We start from the raw sequence: 14693 nt of genomic DNA on the forward strand, positions 1-14693 counted from the left end.
TCTTACCAAATGGAACTATGGATGCTAAAGCTACAGATGATAAGCGAAGGAAAGGAGATAAAATCATGACTGCTCCGTGAACTAAAATATCTAAGCAGTCCATTCCATATAAATCTACCCAGGTATCTATTCGAAGAGCATCGCTAGGCCTAGTATCAGATGAGCGACACTAGACCAGCTTGACCTCAATGACGAAAGTCGTAGTCTACCATACATAAGATGTCCGGAATTCCAAACGCGGCCTAATTTCCTGATAAATAAAATGCAACAGGGGAGAAAAAAGAGTCCATAATATTCCTCAATCGTTCTTGAATACATTAGATCCAACGACAACCCGACCATTGCATAAGACTTAGATTAGTCACGAGATATAAAGAGTCGGGGACAGTTCGTTTAGTTTATTCGGGACTTTGCCAGTCAGGGTTCTAGATATATGGTTAGTCATATGTAACTTAGTTAAGTGGTGGAGAGAAAGCATACCTTGCGCAGAATGACCAGGCCCTCCAGGATGTTGCTGAGAGGAATGTACTGCTCATCTTCCAGCTCAGCCCGCTCACCATGGGACAGAAGCACAGGGGTGCTTTGTGTCTGCCATCCGGTGATAGTCTTTGGACGACCCGCTTGGCCAACAACATCCACAGCTTGACCAACACGAACGTTGACGCTGAGGGGTTGCAGGTCCTCGTCGAGGGTAATGAGGAAGCGAGGGAACATCGCTGTGATAAGGAAGTAGAGCAGGTAGTGGTGCTCGGCCAAAATAAATTGCTTGGCGTCAATCAAGGAAATGAGGACGGTGAGCAGACCAGCAGCCGACACACGGGAAAGAACCTGTCGGTCGGTGTGGAAGGGGTTCAAGGTCATGGTACCCTTACCCATGTGCAGGAGACCCTGAGCAATGCGGACCATGAACAAAGAGTTCTGATCACGGTGGTAATAACTGGCGAGTTGTCGCAAAAGCTGCGCCAGGCGGGCATTGTTAGTACCCGCACCGCAGAGACCCATAGCGAAGATCGCGTTGATAGCCACGTCATTGTCATTGTCGTGACTGTATCTTGATAGGGTGTCGTAGACCTTCATCTGGGGGTTGCTAGGGCTGATGAGGCCCATTGCCAGGGGAACAGCTCGTCGGATGTTGCTAGAGCCGTAGTGCATAAGGTGACCAAACTGGCGGAGGATCATGTCTTGACCAACATCCTCGCCCATGGAAATAAGTGAGAGACCCAGCACGGCGTAAGACTGAACCAGCTCATCGCCCTTGTTCTCCTCCTTTTCCTCGATAATATCATTACAGATGTGAAGGAGCTCTTGGAGCTTGAGCACGGTACCAGTACCAGCCCAGGCACAGACCGAGGCAAGGACTGATGTTGGCTTGGCCATCGGGTGATCAACAGCCTTGAGAATGTCAAGAATAACATCAACCTCCTCTTGGCGGCCGAAGTAAAGGAGGGCCAGACCAAGGGCCATGAAACGTGTCCACTTGTCCTTCAGTTGCTTCTGGCGCTCCTCATCCATGAGCGTAGTGGCAATGGCCTCGCTGACCTGGTGGTTCGAAGATCCAACAAAGATCAAACCCAGCGAAACTGCTGCCATAGCAGAAAGCTGCATATCAAGGGAAGCATCTTCCACGATTGGCAAGAGGACCTCAAGGAGTTCCTCCTTGTTGGAGCCGGCGTAGGCCAGACCCAAACCCATGATAGATGCCACTCTCATTGGTATATTCTTAGCCTCAAGGTTATCGGAATCACTCAAGAGGGCAAGTGCGGGGTCGGAATCGAGACGAACGCCGGAGTTCAAGATACCAATTGCGAGCAAAGCACCAGCCTTAACCTGATCCTCGTTCGCATAGGTGAATTTGTCGATCTTGTCCAATCCATCCTCGACATCACGGTGCAGAAGCATACCCAACGAAGCTGTGGTTGAAAGCATACCGTCGTCTTTAGTCTTCCAGACCCATGGACCCTTTTCTCCCTCGACGAGCATCATCTTATCGTTTCCGAAGCCGGCGTTGGCAAAGGAGTTGACGAAGGAACTCGCCAAGTTGTGTCGTGCCGAATCAAGGTTGGTAAGACCTGCTCCACGGCTGCTCTCCAGGTGTGTCTTGTAGATATCCTCAGGCATCTTGGGGTCCAAAATGTTGAGCTCCTTTCCAAGCGACTTAAAGTGCTTTGGGATAGATGTGTTGTTCAGGCACTCGGCAAGAGCCTCATCCTCCTCGTCCTCTCCGGGCAGGTCAAGCCAGATCTGTTGACGGGCGACCAGGAATGCCATTTGCTTCTTGAGAGCCTTGTCGGATGTGGCATTGATGTCGCTTTTGATGAGATCGATGTCGTTAAGTCGGATGGCGAGAACGATCGCTTGGGAAAGCTTGTTGTAGCGAACATAAATCTCGTGTGCAGTGCGGAGGAATTCCTGATCTTCGGGGTAAGTGAGCAGGTTGACCATGCTGACCATGTATAGGCAGACACGAGCATATGTGTTCTCGTCAACAAACCGGGGGATTTCCCCGATGATTTCCATCTCACTCAGAAGATCGACTGCATCGGCCTCGGCGTTGTGGCTTAGAAAGTAGGGAACCAGCGACAGAGCGAGATCCACCAAATCTTGCGTCTCCTTCTCTGCATTCAACCGGTTCTGGTATTCCTGTCCAATCTCCAGCGCCAGGTGTCTGATATATTCGTGGCCCCAAGACCCAAGATCCTCCGACTTGGCCAACAGACGGTATTTCAGCGTCTCCAGCTTCTCCTCGTCTCCGTAGGTCATGCCGAGTACCGAAAGTGTATCAGCCAGGGAATCCTAAAGAGGCTCATTGTTAGAATCAAGCTATGATATTAGAGGAGTATTTCTGTGTCTGCAAAAAACTAACCTTCACAGCACCTGCATCCCATTTCTCGTAGATCTCTGTCAATTCGTCGTAATGCGGTCGAAGGAATTTCAGAGGCTTCGGCACTGCTGTCATTGAGGACGTAGAGGTCTTGATGAAGTTCTTGATAGCTTCCACGGCAGGTCCGTAGAGGGAGGTGTCCGATTCCTATCGTAAACGAATGTTAACATCAAACGTCATCACCGACCGATCCATCGGTAGAGCATTGTCGCACCTTTAACCGCTCAACGAGCATTTCCAGCTCATCCTTCAATTGTTGGTCCTCCTCACTGAGTTCATCTTCAAGATTGTCAGCCTTGGCTCCCAAATGTTGGGGGGATGACCCGGAGACCGCACGGTCTGGCTCGTGGATCATCAGTGGCCTGGTGCAGTCGCAACCTACCTTCCTGAGGTTCATCATCCTTCTTCTTTCCATCTGGCGCTGCCTTCTCATCATTTTGAGGCTTCTTGCCATTCAGCTCGCTGACATCCTCAACCTTGCCCTTGCCCTTGTCGGCGGCGGTTGACCGTTCGCCCTCGTTCGCCATTTCTGACGGTAATCTGGCGACCAGGTCGGTGTGGAATCAAAAGAACGCGACGAAAGCTCGGGTGTGAGAGGTTCAAGTATGCGGTCGCACGAATGTGGAAGGAAGTAAAGAGGGTTCTGCAGATGGCGAGTGATGCAGTTGTTAGCTGGCGACGGAGCCATCGAGCTCGGGCTGTTGCAGCTCCCGGATCCATGATTACATAATAAATGCCAAGCCTTCGTCATTGCTTTCCTCTAGCACCTTCCAGCCAGGCTTCACTTGGAGAATTTCATGAACTTCATGTATACTGGTTTATTTATTGGAAATTATACTTAAATGTACTCTCATATGATACTGAGAGGTACAGTAGATCGTTATAACCAAAAAGAATATCCAAGAACCAATAGATCAGATCCAATTTCGATGCATTTATCAACCCTTCCAATGTTGCTCTGAGATAAGACCAGCTCAGGACCGGCCGATGAAGGTTTTTGATCTAGTGGTATGTTCCTCGGAAGCCAAGGGTGACCCATCATATGATAAGAGAGGTAGCACGTCGACATCGGGAAGACCCAACTCGAAGGTACCAAGCAGGGAGGTGATGCTAGCTTCTCGACCCACTGGCTTTTCAGCGGACGATGCTTCCAATTGATCAAATCCAGGCACTTCTGGGGCTTTATTATCACCACCAGCCTTCTCATGAGACCCCTCTCCGAGTTGGACAGAGTCAATAGATTCTGTGAACTCTTTGGGGAGTCGGTTCAACTCAGTGTGCACGGTTGCCAAGGGGAGGTGGTACCACTTGGAAATGCAGGATAGATCATGTAATATCCCTTGTCCTGCATCATCTCCAGGAGGTATTCCATGAATGCTGGGTATTTTTTTAGAAACTAACTTGTTCTTTGAGGCTGCATTGGCCCTGCCTTCCGAGTCAAGGCGACTTGAAAGGAAGGAGTGAAACTCGACCCATTTATCACCGAAGTACAAGGCTGCATTGCTGTTTGGAGCTTGCCATAGTAGCGATGGAATGTGCTCTTTCTTTTGATATTTCCCGTTATCGAAGGGTGGTGGTGGCGGTGGTGTAAACGGAGCATCGCCGGGCGATGGCTTGGATCTAGGCAATTCAAGGGAAATTCCTAGGAGGTTCGAGGACGCTGAACGATCCCGAACTGGCTGCTTGTAGCGCAAGACGCTGTATTTCAGGTAATGGTAGAATGAAGGGGCTAGTTCTGTTTGGGAAGACAGAAGAAGGAGATGTGTGGTGCTTGGATTCAATGGGTAAAAGCTTTCCACGGTTCGCAAAGCGGAATCAGCAGGATCCATGTAGCGAGGTTCAAGACGCCGGCGGAGGGTGATCCGTCCCTGAAGTTGCGATAGCTTGAGAGATTGCAGGCTCTCTAGTACCTGAGATTCAACCAGTGGAGGGAGTTCGATTGTGAGTCTAGGTATGGTTCCCAGATAATCCGCCGCATCTAACGAGCGGACGAGCCTAACGAGAGCTCCCGATGACTGGGAGGCATGAACAATCATGTCAACCTGAATTTCGTTCCATGCTATTATAAGCCATCACGTTAGTATTTTCAGGCTCTGATGGGAAATCACAGTCAATAGGAATACATATATTTACCTTGCAGAGCGTGGCTTCGAAGAGATGCGACCCACATCAAATCCCTGGAAGGAGTTGGAAGTATGAGATGAGGAGTACCACTTCTGGCTTTTTGAATTTCTAATCCATTCCAAAAGAATGGATCTTCCCAGGCTTGTCTCTGGGTGATTATGACTTCTGGGGCGATGAAATCCCGAATAAAATGAAGACCATCAACTACCGCCCGTTCCATACGAACATTGGTAGAATGAGCTGGAGAGTCTGGCCGACCATCTTTGCAAACGAAGTGATCAGCGGGGACATATGACTATACACCGAAAGGAGGACTAACCATGCCATGTCATAGGACATTCTGAGTCGCTGATTCCGTTCACTTGTTTGATACCTTCAATGGATACCTCATCCCTGCCCAGCAAGACTAAGTGAACTCCATTCAGCTTCGTCCTTGCCATTTCACAAGCCAAAGGCAATAAATCTGAAATACTGTGAAGGTTCGACCCTGCAAATAGCACAGCATTGCTGGCTTGGTCCTTGGAATATTTCTGGCTGGGAAGAGATTGGGCCAGATTGTAGAACTTTATCTTGTCACCATACGGTTCCTCCTCATCGTGGGTTTCGAGTATTTTGCCATCAAAAAGCTTCCCTTTCTCATTTATTGGAACTGCCGGGGACTGGAATGACCCTCCAGGCGATGCAGGTCTCGGAGGTCTGGGTTTCGTTGTTGTCGGATTGTATCGCTCGGCTGCCGGGGTCAGATCGGTCGGCATGTGCTTGAAGAACTGATACACAACCACGCACACGATGATGAGAATCACAATGCGCCGAGGTCGAGGAATGGCTGAGCTTTGTATGGGCCGAAAGCGCCCCGGTTCAGAGAGTCGATGGTCGTCATCTTTCTTGCCCAATTCCTCATCGGCCTGCAGTGACATCTTTGCGGGCGCCATGATGGGTCAACATAGACACCACTGAAGGGCTATTTCTAAACATAAGGATATGCCTTGGTTTCCAAGTCCAAGAAAGCAACAAGTTGAGTTGTATGCATCCGCAGGCGAAGGGATGTTTAAGGGATGTTAACCTTAAGAGAGGGCGCTCCGATTGGAATGGGGGGGCGTTTAGCTATCGCCTTATCGTAGAGCTCCGCGTTTCTACTCCACTTCAACTTCACGTCACTCACACCTCACACGCGCCGGGCAGATTGAACGAAATGGATGGCGCGATGGAAGTTGATTCCCCTGACCAAAGGGGGACTAAACGCCCTGTCGAGGAAACCGAGTTATCTGAGCCAGCCCGGCCAAAGCGGATCAAGGTAGGGAGACATCCAAACCCAAAGGCCTCGACTTAGGGTCTAAGATCAGCTTCATTCCAGATATGCTAACCTACGATATCATAGGCCCTCGATCCCGATGTCGTCAACAAAATCGCCGCCGGAGAGATCATAGTTGCCCCGATGCACGCGTTGAAGGAGCTGATCGAAAACGCCGTCGATGCGGGCTCCACCTCTCTCGAAGTACTAGTCAAAGATGGAGGATTGAAACTACTTCAAATCACGGATAATGGACATGGAATTGATGTGAGATCTGATGACAACCCCTTCCCTGCGACCTCAATAATGGCCATTCTGACCTTGTATAGCGCGAGGACCTTCCCATTCTTTGCGAGAGATTCACCACATCCAAATTAAAAGAATTCGAGGATCTTACTTCCATTGGCACATACGGCTTTCGCGGCGAGGCTCTCGCCAGTATAAGCCATATCGCCCATCTCACGGTCACAACCAAAACCGCTGGGTCAAGTTGTGCCTGGCGTGCACATTATGGTGATGGAAAACTAGTTCCTGCGAAGCCTGGACAGAATGCAGCCCCCAAAGCCACTGCTGGACGTGGGGGGACGCAGATAACAGTCAGTATTACCTTTCAACAACTTTTTTTACTATCAGAGTCTAAAGGCATCCGCTACAATAGGTTGAAGACCTCTTCTACAATATTCCCACTCGACGCCGTGCTTTCCGCTCTTCAAGTGAGGAGTACGCTAAGATACTCGACGTGGTCGGCCGCTACGCAGTGCACTGCGCTGGTGTCGCCTTTTCCTGTCGCAAACACGGCGATTCAGGTGTGAGCATATCAACTCCATCAAGTGCCACCACAGTCGATCGGATCCGTCAAATACACGGCAGTGCTGTTGCAAATGAACTAGTGGAATTTGAGATTGCTGAGAAGAAGCTTGGTTTTCAAGCCTCTGGGCTTGCCACTAATGCGAACTACCATGTCAAAAAGACTGTCATACTGCTCTTTATCAACCATCGCGCAGTGGAGTCAACGGCCGTTAAACGCGCGATTGAACAGACCTATTCTACCTTCTTACCGAAAGGCGGACACCCATTTATCTATCTTGATCTGGAAATTGAACCTCAGCGTGTTGATGTCAACGTTCATCCCACGAAGCGAGAGGTCAACTTTCTAAATGAAGAAGAAATTATCGAGATGGTGTGCAGTGAAATCAGATCCAAGCTCGCCCAGGTTGATGAGAGTCGAACGTTCCTAACACAAACCTTGTTACCTGGGGTTCAAATCGAAACAATCCAACCAGGCCCCGAAAGTGCACTATCTGGCGAAGGTGTTGCGAGTAACAAAACCGCAAGCACTCCCAAAACACCAGCAACTAAACGACCATATGAGAACAACCTCGTCCGTACGGATTCAAAAGTCCGCAAAATCACATCAATGCTCACCCAAGCTCCTATATCATCTCCCTCTCATCTCGGGGCGTCCGCTGAAGCTGGTGCCTCGGTCTCTTCTATATTGGATGACGGCCTTCAATATGAAACAACTGATCGTCAGCCCCTTCGCATCGCCCTCACCTCCATCAAAGCTCTTCGCAGCTCAGTTCGCGCTGCCATGCATAATACATTAACGGAGATGTTCGCATCGCATACCTATGTCGGCCTTGTAGATGAACGACGGCGCCTGGCGGCAGTTCAATCCGGAGTGAAACTCTACTTGGTCGACTATGGGCTCGCCTGCAACGAGTTCTTTTATCAAGTTGGATTAACAGACTTTGGCAACTTCGGAGTCATCAAATTAGACCCGCCACCAAAGCTCGTGGATCTTCTAAACATCGCAGCTGAATCAGAGCAACAGGCGCATCCCACTGAGGCGGACGATGACACTCAAGCAATATTTTCCAATGCGGCAGAAGTCGTAGCGCGCAGTCTGATCGAGCGTCGAGAAATGCTTGACGAATATTTTTCCATGCAGATCAACCCTGAGGGTGAGCTGCTCACAGTTCCGCTCCTACTGAAGGGATATGTTCCTTCTCTAGCAAAATTGCCACGATTTCTGCTCCGGCTCGGACCATACGTGGATTGGTCAGGGGAGGAAGAGTGTTTCCGAACTTTCTTACGAGAACTCGCGGCCTTTTACACGCCAGAACAACTTCCCACCCTCCGACTACACCAGCTTCCAACGACGCCGGGGACACGAATTCCGGCGATACAGCTACAGCACAAGAAGACCCTCTGATCCAAGCACGCCGGCAGCAAATGGCGCGAATGTTGGAATATGCTGTATTCCCTGCCATACGTTCTCGACTTGTGGCTACGTCACGAATGTTGCAGGGTGTGGTGGAGGTTGCAGACCTGAAGGGACTTTACAGGGTATTTGAGCGGTGCTAAAGCGACGAAATGGGGATGTCATGCTCGGAGTGCACTATGCAGACCTGTAGGCCTAATAACTCCCATGTCGGGGGATAAAATTCAAAGTCAAGTTAAAAAAAGTGATCCTGTTTTCGACCACGCCATTTCCATATGAACGGCCGATATCACATGTACCCATATTCAATACAGGGGTAGGGGAAAGAAGTAGAAGAGAGAAGAGGTAAAATGCATGCAGCCAAGGAGGGGGTATGCCATCCGCCATGCTTCATAAATCCCGGATTGATGAAAATAATCACCCAGCATTCTTCGTTGCATAACAGGAATAGCGGAGAAACAAAGACTGCAGGAAAAGAGCAGAAAAGCCGGGGACATCCCGTGAAAACGACTCTTCGCTAAAGATGAAATGATATGGAAAGAAGTAAATATGTCCCAAGATGGCGCTCTGTGAGACAAAATGAAGAAAGAAGAAAAGAAAAAAAGATCATGCGAGGACGTCAAGGTATTGATTGTATCGTCAACATGGCGGTTGATAATCCCATTCCACCAAATCTTCGCAACGCCATGCGCCAAGACAAATCTGAAACTCTGAAGGTCATCTCGTGTTCGTAGAAATCGTAGGTAAAATCGTTCAACATAAAAATCTTGCAAGGCTGTTTGAAAGTCCAGGCAAATGCAAGGGTGAAGAATGGTAATTAAAAATGTCGCGACGAGGTAAGTGAATTCGGAGAGGTGTTGGAAGAGAAATGTCCATCCGTAGTCGATACGTAGTAGGCATTCAGCTTCTCGAGTATGGTTTGTTAAGTAGCGCAATCTCGCGGGCAACGCTAGGCCATTCTAATTCTCGCTTTATCTGGACGTTACGCTTCTTCATCTGAAGCTCTTCCCATTGTAGAAGCTCATAACTATCAGCGAGGTTAGCTTTGTGATTCCCGAGAGAAGTGGTGGCAGGTGAGTCTTACACAAAGCGAAGATGGGGCTGGATAATGACGTTTAGTCGCCGAGCCCGAACAAAGCAACTAGAAAATGTTAGGAGCCGTTCGACAAAGTCAAATTCGGACAGAACATACTATGCTCGGGGGAAAGAGAGACCCTTGGTTGCCATGACTTCGGCGATGCAAATGCTGGCGGACCGAGAAACTCCCACTCGGCAGTGAACCAAGGTTGCGCAACCGTCCTTCTTTCCTTTTTCTAATCATAGAAACGTCAGCACACTCCGGAACCGAAGGGTGAAAAAAGTTAAACGAGACATAATTCTCTCTTCTTCCTATGTCACTCACCGATGAATTCTAAGCAACGATCGATTTCTTCCCAAAGCGGGTCAATGCCGTTGTCTTGGACGTTGTCTATATACATCAAGTTCTCCGGGCCCCATTCGGCGCGTTGGGCATCGCTCCATGAGACAGGTTCACCAATGCTCAGGACACGTTTGATACCAAGCTCGGTCAATAGCTGTGGGTTATTGGCATGGTGGAGATTCCCAAGATATAGATACGGCAAAATACGACTGGGAAGAGAGCCGTCCATCTTCAAGAACCACTGTGGGTCCCATATGCTCGATGTATCGATCGAATGGGATACCGGACTTTCCTGAAGCAGACGGGGTTGGATATGACTGAGGAAGGCGACATCCGTCGGATATGTGAAGAAGTTGCGCTTCTTATCGCAGTGCAATCTAAGCCAGGCCTCGTGGGCCGGGACTCCTTCAGCAAACATGAAGTATGCAACAGCAAGCAGAGAGCTCTCTGTATATCCATCTGCACAATGAATGAATACCTTGCGAGGCTTTCTCCTAGGTTCTGTGTTAGCCATGACAGAATCGGCGTCATGGTCTGGCGCCTCCGCAGGCTCATCCGGATTGGCAAGGTAGTATATCCATCGGATGGTGTTGACAAGGTCTTCCACTTCGCGGGTGTTGCCAGAGGGAAGGACAATAGACCCAGATGATGGGAACTCCATCCGCTGCGGGCCCTCTTCGAGCTGCTTATCGACCATACCCAAGAAACGTGGGCCTGGAATACTGGCGAGGTCGCTGGCCTCGATCAAAAGGTCATAGTCGTCTTCCTTTGTTGGTTCGCACAGGCCGGGCCTGAGTAGGTAGTCCGGCGTTGGCCCCAACCAAACATTGGCAGATATTTCCGAAGCCCGAGACATGCCGCACATCTCTGACCGCTCCCATTGGACTGGAGAGATGGATTAGTATGTTTGGGAAAGTGAAAGTGAAGAATGGTCTAAAAACCTACAGAAGTCCATCACCTGGCCAGTAGAATTGCCCTTCGCGTCGATGGCTACCAGATTGGGGTGTTTCTTCTCGAAGTCGGCAAAGGTACCTGATGAAAAGTCGGGTCAGTCAAAGAGATATTTTGACATGTATATATATGCGATACTCACTGGTGACAACAAAGGTGTTGTAGGTTGGTCGTTCGTGGAGAGCATCATGCTTCATCCGCCATGCTTGTTGCGCCAAAGTGAAATCCTCCGCCAGTGCAAGGAGCTCGGATTTGCTGGATCCATCTTCTGCGTATATCACAATATCCGACATAGCAGCCAGCTTGGCGGTTTGGATGTGGAAGTTACGCACTGAGAACCCATCTGGGGGATCTGCCATCAAGAACCGTGATGAAGGAGATATCACTTCGCTCGCGCAAACGGCACCCTTGATGCGTGCTCTGCTCAGATCGCCGCCAAGCTTGACCACAGTGATACCTCGCCAGCACCTTGGTGTCCGGCGCGAAGCCCGCTTGCGGCTTGAAAAGAATCCCAGCTGCAGGTGGTTATCGGGGTGAAGCCCATGTAACCAAGGAAACATTTGAGCAGGGTCCGATAGAGGCTGCGATGCTGCATGATCCAGCGCAGCAGCCAAACTATCTCCATCGATAGCATATACTGTGGGAGATGGTAGGCGGGAAATGCGGACGAAAGAGTCTGGTGGATGCAAGAGAGACGAAGGCTGTTCAGGGAAGCTTCTCGGTATAGGAGGAGACTCGACGGGGGCGCTCTCGGCGGTGGATGGCCCCGTGGGACACACTGGGATGTGTTTATTGGGGATTGGACTGGGCCGTCGGTTCACATTCAGTGCCGATGGAATAGGAGATGGGGGAGGGGTCGAATGGTGCAGCGTATGCTGCTGGACGAGGACAGTCGCCATGATCAAAACAAGGTCGCCGATGGGGCAAGGTCAACAATCGTAAGTCGGTTTCTGGAAGACGGTTCTTCGTGTTACGTTATCGGCAGCCAGGCGACCAACAAGATCACATCCTTCACAGACTGGATAATCGGATTGAGTTGAGGGTTGCAAGTTGCAGGTTGCAAATTGCAAATTGCCGCGGCTACTGTCGGGTGGTCAAGTCAGTCAGGTCCAGTCCTTGTATATGAGACAACCAGAAATGATATTGTATTTTCAAGGGGGCAGCAGTTGGACAACTCTGAAGCATGTCTGGAATGTTCAAAGGGGGAGGGGAGGGAAGAAATACAGTTATCAAAGGCCCACAGTCATACGACGCAGGCGATAATAGTGTGAGCAAGGGGGACAAGGAATCCAAGGAAGCAGTGGATTGGCACTTGAAATGGAGGGGTCAAACGAAGAGGGCAATCACAAGCAGAAAAAGAACAAAGAGTGCTCTAGGTGAGATGAAGTGAGGTGATGATGCTTGGAAAGAAAAGAGGAAGTTGAGAAGGCGAGAAGAGGGGAGGATTGTGTAGTTGGCTGCTTGGCTTGGCCCGTGGGACAAGATCGGGCGCGTTATCTAAGTGTGCGACCACCTTCGACCACTCCAATCCAATTCCCCAACATCCCCCCGGAATTATTTCGCCCTTTTTTGGCTTTTCCTTTCCGAGAAAAACGAAAGGATGTCCCAGAGGTGTGGAGCAATACCCTTGTTCAACACCCCTGCAACATAAGATTCCCCCTCTGTGGTTTGCTTTGAATCTCATCATCATCACTTATCATCGTCGTCATGCCCCCTCCTCCTCCACTGTCTCTCCCGGGTCTGGTCCCCCCGTTCGCAGTCCCGAGTATCCACTGTTGACCCACGGCGGATCCTATCAAACCACCATAATCATATCTGAAGTCAAATCGACCATTCCCAGAGTTATCATGGCGGGTCTTACTTCCCCCGGGACCCCCGCGAGGGCGCCTCGATACACGCTAGACCAACCCTCCCACGGACGACCCCATCGAGGTGCACCAATCATTAGCGGGGATCGATGACCATGACGCTGAGATTCTTATACCTGTCTGCCCCTCGTTCTCGGCCCAGATTCCTATCCACCCGGTCTTGTCTGTGCGTCCGGGGGTCACCTCCACTCGCTTCCTCAACGAATCGTCGTCGGCAAGAAACAAAGAGACCCCGCACACATCTCTCCTCCAGGCCTGCATAACCGTGGAATCCGTGGGATGCCGGTTGAACTCAATTTTTTTTCTCGAGCTTCTAATTCAACAAAGATAGAAGCAACCGTCAAAGTGGGCCAGCAAGTGGGCCGAGAAGCCGGGATGCTGACAGGTTAGGATCCGCCGAGCGAAGCTGGGCAGACAACATCCACAATAATGGACAGTAGCCTGGATTCCTTTCCGACCGTACTTTAGTTACTGCATTTGTTGAGTACTAGGGGGAGTGCAGCACTGGGACTCGGACTGGGGCTGACCCCGGATCGCCCATGCGCGCTCCACCAAGTGGGGAGAGATATGCGGGCAACGCCAAACGTTCAACATCCCACCAAGGCACTCAACGTATGTCGCTCTCCAGGGCTCTATCGGCAAACAAAGCAAAGCAAAACAGGACAGGACAACACAGGACAACACATTTACACCACCATCATTACCAGATATCACTCCCTCATGTGATGGCCAGCATTGAACTCGCAGATGTGCTCGGAATAACTAGGAACCTAATGGCTTCGACCAGCGCACTGGTGCCCAAGGAAGCACACAAGGTGTGTGTGTCCAAGGTGGCACCGCAGGAGAAGGATGGCTTGTCAATATCTGATGTACCTAGGGTACCTCTGTACCTGGGAGTCCCCTCCCTCTATGTGGCCCCACCCCTTGTGGCTGCCCCTGAACCGTGTAATTGGTTGGCAATTTCTTGCATCTCCTCGACTAGCCGTCACACTTATTAAGCGGCCGGTTATATCAGGTGGGACTTTTTCCAAGCAATCAGGCAAGGCCTCTGTAGATCCTGCCTTGATTCTCAAAACACTAGATATGTCGATCGTTAGAGTTGGAGTTGACTCCCCGCAGTATACCCAGTATGGTCCTTGCTCTTGCTAGGTGGCGAGTGCAGGTGTTCACACACACCACGCTGACCTCCCTCGATGGTGAATGGACAAAGGTTCCAAGGTTACTATACCGCGTACTATAACTAGGAGGGATCAACGAGATCATCGCTTGCTCTACCACCCTCCCGGGGATGTGCCTGAAAGCGACTCGGTTGGAAGTTTATTGGTATAATTGATAAGTCAGGATATTGTAGTATGTCAATATGGAACCTGGAAACTCAGGCTATACTTCATCATGCTAGTATGGGAATTTAATAGACAACCTTGGAAGCTGGAATGTAGCGTAAGAAACTTGAAGAAACTTGAAGATCACTCAAGTTTCTGAGGGCTATAAATGGACCATGGGCCCTTCTGAATCCAGGTTAGTATGTAATCTCCATACAACTTTGGATACACTTAATCTACCTCTAGCGCTGTAAAGGTTTCTACTCCCTTGTTGACCTCTCTTGTCTCCGCCTTCCTATGGTGGACTAGTATCTACCTAAGATGGAATAGAGTAGCTAATCTATTCTATCCTAGGTAGGTACTAGTCTGCTAACTCCTAGAAGACAGTAACTGATGGTAGACAAAAGAGAGTCAGAAACTTTTGCAGTACTAGTACTACTGTAGAGATAGATTGAGTGTATCGAAATTTGTATCGAGATTACATACTGATCTGGATTCAGAAGGGCCCATGGTCCACTTAGCAAAAAGGGCGGTCCATTTAGCAGTCCTCAAGTTTCTTACCATACTAGGTATACCAGTATTGACCTCCCATATGCTTGTACTACTGTCCTT

The 14693-nt window shown here is 49.8% G+C and overlaps 4 protein-coding genes across 4 annotated transcripts; 1 reads left to right on the forward strand and 3 right to left on the reverse strand.

Annotated features, from left to right (window-relative positions):
* Nucleotides 1-398: 398 nt before the first annotated feature.
* Nucleotides 399-3408, reverse strand: N7509_002812 (proteasome regulatory particle base subunit RPN1; the record flags this gene model as incomplete). Its single annotated transcript, XM_056627449.1, has 5 exons — nucleotides 399-425; nucleotides 481-2793; nucleotides 2864-3028; nucleotides 3096-3220; nucleotides 3264-3408. The coding sequence occupies 5 exons, from the start codon at nucleotides 3406-3408 to the stop codon at nucleotides 399-401; spliced, it is 2775 nt and encodes a 924-aa protein (XP_056493244.1).
* A 447-nt stretch (nucleotides 3409-3855) lies between these two features.
* On the reverse strand, nucleotides 3856-5937 carry N7509_002813 (uncharacterized protein; the record flags this gene model as incomplete). The annotated part of the gene is made up of 3 exons (XM_056627450.1): nucleotides 3856-4940; nucleotides 5015-5266; nucleotides 5325-5937. The coding sequence occupies 3 exons, from the start codon at nucleotides 5935-5937 to the stop codon at nucleotides 3856-3858; spliced, it is 1950 nt and encodes a 649-aa protein (XP_056493245.1).
* Nucleotides 5938-6197: 260 nt separating this feature from the next.
* On the forward strand, nucleotides 6198-8663 carry N7509_002814 (mismatch repair ATPase MLH1; the record flags this gene model as incomplete). Its single annotated transcript, XM_056627451.1, has 5 exons — nucleotides 6198-6299; nucleotides 6384-6563; nucleotides 6626-6892; nucleotides 6955-8372; nucleotides 8396-8663. The coding sequence occupies 5 exons, from the start codon at nucleotides 6198-6200 to the stop codon at nucleotides 8661-8663; spliced, it is 2235 nt and encodes a 744-aa protein (XP_056493246.1).
* Nucleotides 8664-9420: 757 nt separating this feature from the next.
* On the reverse strand, nucleotides 9421-11790 carry pps1 (tyrosine/serine/threonine protein phosphatase PPS1; the record flags this gene model as incomplete). Its single annotated transcript, XM_056627452.1, has 6 exons — nucleotides 9421-9547; nucleotides 9605-9661; nucleotides 9713-9833; nucleotides 9923-10825; nucleotides 10886-10972; nucleotides 11034-11790. The coding sequence occupies 6 exons, from the start codon at nucleotides 11788-11790 to the stop codon at nucleotides 9421-9423; spliced, it is 2052 nt and encodes a 683-aa protein (XP_056493247.1).
* Between the last annotated feature and the right edge of the window lie 2903 nt (nucleotides 11791-14693).

Source organism: Penicillium cosmopolitanum (assembly GCF_028827165.1).
Source record: "Penicillium cosmopolitanum strain IBT 29677 chromosome Unknown utg000004l:1.0-4361866.0:1.0-4365735.0, whole genome shotgun sequence".
NCBI classification, from domain to species: Eukaryota; Fungi; Ascomycota; class Eurotiomycetes; order Eurotiales; family Aspergillaceae; genus Penicillium; species Penicillium cosmopolitanum.